Source organism: Hippocampus comes, unplaced genomic scaffold (genome assembly GCF_001891065.2).
Source record: "Hippocampus comes isolate QL1 unplaced genomic scaffold, H_comes_QL1_v1.1 scaffold428, whole genome shotgun sequence".
Lineage (NCBI taxonomy): Eukaryota > Metazoa > Chordata > Actinopteri > Syngnathiformes > Syngnathidae > Hippocampus > Hippocampus comes.
The window spans coordinates 217,385-225,635 of NW_017806065.1; the positions used below are offsets into that span (position 1 = coordinate 217,385).

General features: G+C 44.9%; 1 protein-coding gene across 1 annotated transcript in view; it reads right to left on the minus strand.

The window, feature by feature from the left end:
* Positions 1-1,448: 1,448 nt before the first annotated feature.
* Positions 1,449-8,251, minus strand: part of atp8b1 (ATPase phospholipid transporting 8B1) — a 13,577-nt gene continuing 6,774 nt past the window's right edge. The window contains exons 9-27 of the mRNA XM_019893442.1: positions 8,066-8,251; positions 7,608-7,692; positions 7,333-7,456; positions 7,188-7,231; positions 6,940-7,096; positions 6,661-6,849; positions 6,456-6,568; positions 6,163-6,327; positions 5,890-6,001; positions 5,675-5,750; positions 5,371-5,503; positions 5,037-5,165; positions 4,796-4,952; positions 4,361-4,584; positions 4,197-4,280; positions 3,500-3,745; positions 3,228-3,366; positions 2,927-3,057; positions 1,449-2,786 (exon numbers count right to left, since the gene is read on the minus strand). Of these exons, the coding sequence (XP_019749001.1) occupies positions 2,556-2,786; positions 2,927-3,057; positions 3,228-3,366; positions 3,500-3,745; positions 4,197-4,280; positions 4,361-4,584; positions 4,796-4,952; positions 5,037-5,165; positions 5,371-5,503; positions 5,675-5,750; positions 5,890-6,001; positions 6,163-6,327; positions 6,456-6,568; positions 6,661-6,849; positions 6,940-7,096; positions 7,188-7,231; positions 7,333-7,456; positions 7,608-7,692; positions 8,066-8,251 (2,725 nt within the window). The 3' untranslated portion in view covers positions 1,449-2,555. The remainder of the gene's footprint in view (positions 2,787-2,926; positions 3,058-3,227; positions 3,367-3,499; positions 3,746-4,196; positions 4,281-4,360; positions 4,585-4,795; positions 4,953-5,036; positions 5,166-5,370; positions 5,504-5,674; positions 5,751-5,889; positions 6,002-6,162; positions 6,328-6,455; positions 6,569-6,660; positions 6,850-6,939; positions 7,097-7,187; positions 7,232-7,332; positions 7,457-7,607; positions 7,693-8,065) is intronic.

Below are 8,251 nucleotides of genomic sequence, written 5' to 3' on the forward strand. Positions count from 1 at the left end.
GTTTGGCACTGCAAAATAATAATAATAATTTTGAAGATATTTGGATCAGGTTATATAATGGTGTATTCCCACCAAATTTAATCGGAACATCATACCTACACATCGTAAGATAAGAGACAAATAATTGGCCCAATGGACACAGACGGTCATACTCTGTGTTGATTCTTCATTTTAAAAAGTCTCCTCCTTCATAGTGAAAGCACCATGGACCAAACCGCGAGAGCACGTCCATGTCGTCTTTGTGTGTGTTCCTCTCGTTCCACCCGTACTGTATAGATGAGACCCTCAGCTCGCGGCGAGCCGATCCTCTTACTATAATACCTTTACCTAATCTCAGAAGCGAATCAGAGGGAGCCTGGGGCACTAGGCACTAATAGGTTCACACAAATGAGATCTCGTCACAACCCCTTAATCCTCCTGGAACTGTAAATATGGAGAGCATTATCGACATAGGCCTGGAGGCCTCCGATGTGGTACCGGAGCAGATTTGACAGAGCGGTTGAGAAAGAGGAGCCAAAAACAGAACTAAAAGAATTGAACGTGCTGGAAACCGTGTTTGGGCTGGAATACAGTTCAATGATGAAATGCATTTGAAACTTTCAACATCCAGCTCGAGTGTAATGTCATGAGTTTAGATGTCATGCTATTAAAGTAAAATCTTTGCAAGGAAAAAAAAAACATTATGAGTGTGAATTATGTGAGAATAAATTCATATCAGCGTCGAGCAGCAATGGAAGTGACTGTTCACCTCAGGCTGTTGTTTATGCACATGAGGACATTTCAATATTCACTTCAGTTTTATCTTCGTATTCTGATTCACATCCTGGAAAAAGATAACATTTTTGTTGTTATATGATGATTTTGTTGCCTGCCAAAGTCAATTCAATTTTCATGAACAGTGATGGTGATCATCAGTGTCCCAAATATTCAGTTGTGCTTGAGCTCCCCCTGGAGGTGTGAAATGTAGCCTACTTCATAACCAGTGCGCAAACCGAAACCGATCCAAAATAAATTTGACTCATTACGCGATAAATTAGGAGCTTGTGGGCTGAGACCTCAAGCGCACTTGTGAGAGGGAGCAATATTTTTTTCGGGTTTAGGTTTATCAGCACACATCATGATTTAATCATGCTCTCACACTGCTTGTTTTGATGTTATCACTTCATTCATACGTCGTGCCGTCGTCATTGTCTTGCAGTGACTCCCAGAGGCTCTAATTTGAACTGCCAAACCAAAATACAAAAACTAAAAGCGACTAAATTGGAAATAAGCACGTGTGAGGGTGTGGATAATTACCTCCACAACGTAGATGCGTCATTCCTGTGATTGATCCGTTCAGGTTGTGGAGACTTCAACTGCCCTGCGAACAAATGAAGTGGAATACAAACAAATACATTTTGCACACGCAATGAGCTGAGGAAAAAAAAAAAGAGAGAGATTGTTTCACATTGATACATATACCCTTGGCTTTTATTAACAACGCTATGATAAAATGTCATCAACTCCACCCAACAACCACATGAACATTTCTGGGTCCACTGCCTCTATTCTAGTCATAAAAACGCATCTGAATAGAAGGAAAGAACAACAAAGTCTGTGTTTTGTCTTAAAAGTGTGTGGCAGACTGATAAATAAATTGTCGGGTGAACGAAATGACATTTTGATGTAAACAAATATTTGTATATTTACATGCATACGGATACAAAGATGTAAAAGCTGGGAAAAAAATGAAACAAGGAAAGATGATCAAGATAATTTATCGTCAGGATTGGGTGAGGGATTTTTTTTTTAAGGCAAACAATTTGGGATAAAAACGGTATTGAAAGATTTTGGTTGAAACAAAATTGAATTGACAAAATAAGTCACTGCAATAAGCTGTCTTTGGCCACCTGATTCAGGAGAGGGGAAACAATATTCACTTCACCTTTTATATTTAATGACACACTTTACCGCAAGCCGCTTCGCATACGCTGACATCGTAACATCCCTCCTTTATTCAAAATAAAACTTTAAAAGTGTGTTTAAAAGAAAAGGGGATCTGTTTTGAATTTCGACTGGAAAAAAAAAAGGATGGATCAATGTAATTAGAAATGACAGCGATAAAATACAATAGAAAATATTAATTTCAAGTGCACGATGGACCTGAAGCCACACATGATGCAAGTTGCAGTGGTGTGGAGAGGAGGGAAAGTTGGCCTTGGTGGGGTCAACTAGCCTTTTAAAAAATAAAGCTTTTTTTGTTTGTTTTATATTAAAAACCCTGAGTTAAATAAATGACATCATGAGCCACGGCGCATGACCAAAAATGTCAGTTTCTCTTTGGTTTTGCATAATCGAGTCTTTGCATAGACGGATAAACAAGTGCCTCAGTTCTTCTGTCACTTTCAAAAGCACTTCAACCATGATTTGAAAATATCCCTCAACTTTGATAACGTCATTTCTCTGCCGAGTTACCAATCTTGAGCACCTCAGCTGATTGGTCCCCTTGAGTTGGTGTTTCCAAAACAGGGAATCCGACCACAGTGTCAGTTCACCAGTCTCCAGTTCTCCAACCATCAAATGTTCTCAGCTCTTTCGGAAACCTCCCTGATGCTGCTGTGGTGTCCAATCCGGGACAGTGGGCGCCTCCGAATGCTCCGGCCAGAAGCAATGAGTTCTGCAAAGCCTCTGGAATGGGAGAAGGCGTATCCAGAGCGGCGGGAACGCAGGCCGCGTTGGAACGCTGGTGCTCTTTTCCTCGCCTCCTGTTGCATTTCCAATTCATACCTCTTCCTGTTTCTCTGGATCTTGGGAGAGATGGGGGGGGGGGGTGTTATACAACTACAGCTCAGACATGACTCTGATTGGTCAAACCAGTCTGTCAAGTTTTCACATACGAGGCCTGAGACTGGGTAGGGCCTGCAAGCTTGACCTTCAGTGACCTTACCTTGTCTCCTATGGAAGGAAAGATGATTTTATGGAGGAACTGGATGCAGATGACAGGCAGTAGGCTGATTCCCACCGTGAGGATGATGGTTAACCACAAGTAAGGCTGGCGGAGAGCATTTGCTGCTGCCCCTATCAGAAAAGCAACAGCGGTCACGTGGTTAGTGATGAAAGACAGTTGAGTGTGAGCGCCTTTGCATATGAGCTACTTTGCATGGTACAAGATTGTATGTTTTTTTTTTTTTTACACTGAACTGAGGACTGACAGTTAAGAGAAGGAAGGTGCTAAATGACCCACTGACCTGTGAAGGTAAAATGGCGTGGAAAGATGACGTGAATTCCAGCACTGTGCAGGTCAAACATAATGCCGAAGTAGATGGCTATGCTTCCCAAAACGGCAAAACAGTTGACAAAGGTCCAGTAGGAGGTATCCAGGGAGATCTAAAAGCAGCGAGAATGAATAAGTCCAACTCTTGTCATATCACGACATCGTGCTTACGGACAATGAAACGGCCAGTACATATAAACGACGATATCAAAGTCAGTCTTGCCCAACAATTTGCGAGCGACTCACCTGAAGGTTGACAGTGAAAATCAGCGAGGAGGCGGTGACAACGGCGAAAGACTGGTAATCCGAGGGGGCTTCTCCATCTTGCCCCATTGTTTGCAGGAATGCCCCGTAAGGAATGAAGAAGATAATGAGGGAGACGAAGATGCCATGGAACAAGCTGATGAAGAAGTTCTTGTAGTTGAACAGCAGCCCCTGCTGACCCGGCAGATATAGCTTGGGAAATTTGAGGCTCAGTCTGTCATTCACGTCCTGCAGCAGATGTAAATGGGAGAGAATCACTTGAAGATCTCCAGATTGATTTCCCATTCAGCCGCACAAACGGGAGCTGTTCAGTTGGTCTCATAAATTGAGAACCTCTGACCTGAAAGTTAGACACTCGAGTGTATTGACTTGGTGAAGAAAAAAATTTCTCTTTCGTGCGTCAACAGGAATGGTGATGGGAGGAACGCACGCAGTACAGTCAGACGCCTTCTATTCATGCGTTACACCGAGTCACGCTAATATGACGTCAGTCTACTGTATTTACATTGCTTACACACCCCAGGGTGGAAATTGGTGTATTGTTTCAAACTGTACCGCTCGGTGGCTTAAATGAGTAAACTTTTCATTTCAGAGCTAAAACACAATTTATAGAAAGATAGAGTTCAACCTTCAGATCTCATCACAACATCTGAGCTGATCTTTTGTAATTTGTTGTTACCTGGTCAAGCAGTCCAACGAGAAGAACAGGTAAGCTGCTGTAAAAAAGATTGTAGAGCGTGATGAACCAGTCCTCATAGGCCACCTACAAAACGAAAAAAACGTCATGCAGGGCCTGCGATGGCATCACTTTCAATGATCGCGTCGGGAAGACAAGATGCTGACCTGTGCCGAGTATCCGCTGAAGAAAGAGTACCAGAAATGGACCAATGTGAAGGCAAAGTTCTTGAAGAAGAAGAAGCGAAGAAACTTGCACATTCTGATGTAAGACCAGCGCCCGTGCACGAGCAGGAGTCGTTGCAAATAACGGAACTGAGCAAAAGCGAAGTCGCTGGACATCACAGCCTGCATCCCCTCTTGACCGCTGATGCCAACGCCAATGTCTGCGGCTGGAGGAACGGCGGAAAGTTGAAGATCAAAGCAATCTTTTTTGTGGCGTACACATTTTGAAGATGTCGTTTGTGTGAAGTTTCATGAAAGTGATTTGGGGGTCATGTGGCATGTTTTTGGGTGAAACGAGTCAAACAGGCAATCCATTTGCAGTCAGGCTCGTTCCCTGTACACTGTGAAATGTGAAGTAGCAGATATCGGCAGTCATACTCTTGATCATGTTGACATCGTTGGCCCCATCGCCGATGGACAACGTCACCGCCTTCTTATACTTCTTCACCAAACTGACCACATTCGCTTTCTGCTTCGGTGTGACGCGACAGCAAATCACTGATTCACACTCGCAGGCCATGTCCACAAAGTCGATCTGGAAAGGAAAGCAGATTTGCGGTTGCCGTCACTCAAAGCATTTCTATACTGCCTTCGATGATTTTTTTTTTTTCTTCCCAACCTGTCTCATCTCTTTCTCCCACTCGTTCATTGGCTGTCCATCCTGAGGGTTGGTGGGAGGCGGTCGCTTTCCCAGACGACGAAGACGCAAACGGCGGCGTTTCTTCTTCTTTTCATACAGAATCTCGTTCTGGGGGGAAAGGAAAAAAAAAAAAAAAGGAAAAATAAGAATATATTGCAAAAAAAATGTTGTCATTTGGTTCCTAACACTTCTTCAGCCATTATAAACAATTATGAGTCTTTATATTACACATGACATCCTTTTCTGAGACCTAAAGTCAGTATGATGTAATAATTTGATTTACTTGGAAGAAGCCCTGCCCCCCCCAACTTACCAGCCATCCTCCAGTGATAATGAGTGCATTTTTGCCTGGTTCAGGGAAAAATGGCTCTGCGGGTTTCTTTTTTCCTCGGCTCTCAGTCGGAGGCTCACGTCTCCTCTTAGCCTGACGGAGGCTCAGCTTCTCACTGGTGACAAACAGATAAATCCAGCCTGACAATGAGTCCGAGACACTGGCCTACAACGACCGATACTACGGCGTACAAAGCAAGGAAGTCCTCCGAAGCATGTTTGAATATCACAGTAAATGGACGTTTTCGCATTTTGCCTGCGTTTGTCGAGAAATTTCATCAACTCACTTGACGTCCTCTCCATAGTGAAGGTGCATGTCTTCCGTCAAAAGGGAGCAGGAAAATCCAATGTTCTCCGCAGTTTCTGCGAGAAGACAAGAAAAATAACCAGAACAGAGAAAACAGAATTGCCACACAAACGAATACATTCTCCTTCTCGTTTCCGCGGTGTGATCTGTGCATGATCTTTGATCGCTTGGATGTCTTCTGACTGAGTTTTCTACCTTTCTTATCTCCAGTCAAAACCCAGATCTTGATGTCAGCCTTGGCCAGTTTGGCGATGGTTTCTGGTACTCCTTCTTGCAGTTTGTCTTCGATGGCCGTTGCTCCAATCAGCTGCATGGAAAGGCACAGACAGTTATTGACGTTAAAAAAAAAACTGTCGCGTTCCTACTTCATCTCTGAATACATTCAGTCAGCAAATGAAAAAGTGGGAAACGCTGAAAAGAGGTTGGACTGCATAACGTGCCGTCTAAGATGCAGCGTTTTCCGCTTACCATGAGGTTTTTCTCAATCATTTCGTACACTTGATCGAGGGCAGCCTCTCTGTTGACCATGGTCACCTGAGCATCCATGTGTTTCCTGGACCAGGCCTCATACTCGCTGCTGCTGATGTCTTTGTAGCACAAGCACAGTGTTCGCAAGGTCTCGTTGGCAAATTTCTGCGGGGGGGAAAGAGCACAGTCCCCAAAAGAGTTTCGCCATCTTTCGTGCGCTCCATATTAGACGGACGATACATGTAATTCCTTCAAATCAGAGTTGAGCCAAACAAAAGGGCGCCCGGACTCACATCCAAAGCAGATTGCGTCGACTCCCTGTGCTTGGAATTGGGTGAAAGTCGCTGGTAGATGACCGTGTCGGCTCCTTTGCAGTAGAGACGGATTCGACCATCTGGAAACTTCACTGAGAAGGCGAGAGATTGATTTGAAGAAGATTCAAAGCGCTCGGCTTTGCGCGACGACATCAAAATGGCGGCGTTGCGCGAGTATTCATACAGATGATGGACATGCGTTTGCGGTCTGAGTTGAAGTCGAGTAGCGCCAACATCTCGTAGGTTTTCTCTTGTTCCATCTCCCGGATGGTGATCGTGTCCTGCGTTCGGGAAAGAAAGACAAAGCCGAAGTTCCGAGCTGCCGTCACGAGTGCGCCTTCATCCGGTGACGCCGCTTGGTACACCAGTTCGCCTAAAAGGGGCAAACAAACTTGTGACAAATTTGATCCAGAATCCGCAGCTAGTCATTCGATTTGAATCGTTTAAACAAGGTATCATTTACCCTCCTTGCTTTCCACCATGACAGTGTGACAAAGGGAGAGGAGTCTGAAGAAGTCCATGGCCTCTTTATCCTTCTTGGACCGCAAACAGGCAACAAGGGAATTGTCCATGAATTGGAACTTTTTGTCCGCATCGCGATTCCAGCTCCAGTCCACTGGCTTTGAGGAGAGCAGAGGTGACGAGTGCGGCTGAATTCATTTCGAGACGTCTCATGAACAAAACGAGCAGAACTCGTGTTTTCAGTACTACCTTTCCGCGGTCCAGACGCACTCCTTCAGCGGTGGTTGGGTCACCTGCGGCGAATAAGGCAACATTTCCAGTCGCGATCGTTGTCAGGGACGTACATTTTACGACAAAAGCGTCGTATGCGAGACGTCCGAACTCGGACGGTTACCGTAGCTGTGCCCGGCGATAGTGCACTTTTTGAACTGCATGATGTTTTGTGTCAGCGTTCCCGTCTTGTCTGAGAAGATGTATTCGATCTGTCCAAGCTGCTCATTCAGGGTGGTGGTTCGAGCCTGGCAAGAATTGGATCAGAGGGGGATTGTTACTCCTGAAGCGCAGAAAAGCAAAACTAATCCCAAACGTTTGCTTAATTTCAGTCACTTTGAGGCTACACCTATTGCAAGAAAACAGTGTCCCGATATGTTTGCGATTGTTGAATTGTACCTTTGCTGGTGTGTCTTTCTCTGCATAGTACATCTGCAGGTCCCAGTTGATGAACTTACTCTGGCCGAGACGGATTACCTCCACGCTGAACAGAGAGCAACCAAAGAGCGGTTTTAGCCACCGGTTTGTTTAACTTTTGGCTCAGCGAGAATTTACTGCAGCGTTTGGAACTTGGACATGAAGTCAACCCCCGTGCGAGACGCATTCCAGACCTATTCGCAGGCGGTTATGGAGATCCCAAAGAAAAACAAAAGCGTTTTACTCATCCCTTATACTACAAATCACACCGAGGGATAATTTAGAACGAGAACAATACGTGTTTTGGGGAATGTCAGAGGAAAGCAAAGGCACGGGGAAAACATGCAAACTTGGGTTCCAATATCGACATGAAACTTTCTTCCTCTTATCGCCAACATCGACAAGGCTCAAGGTGTTCGGCATTCATTCTTTTGACGAACCTGACATAGAGTGAAATAGGCACCATGGTGTTGAGAACAATGAGGTAGCCCCAGAAGCTGAGGAATCCTCTGTAGGAGGTGCTGTCCTCTCTTCCGTCATACAGATACCAGGCGTTGGACCCGACTTCCTCGTACCAGAAGCTGTGACCAATGGCAAGTCCTGCTGCCACCAGGATCAGGAGGACA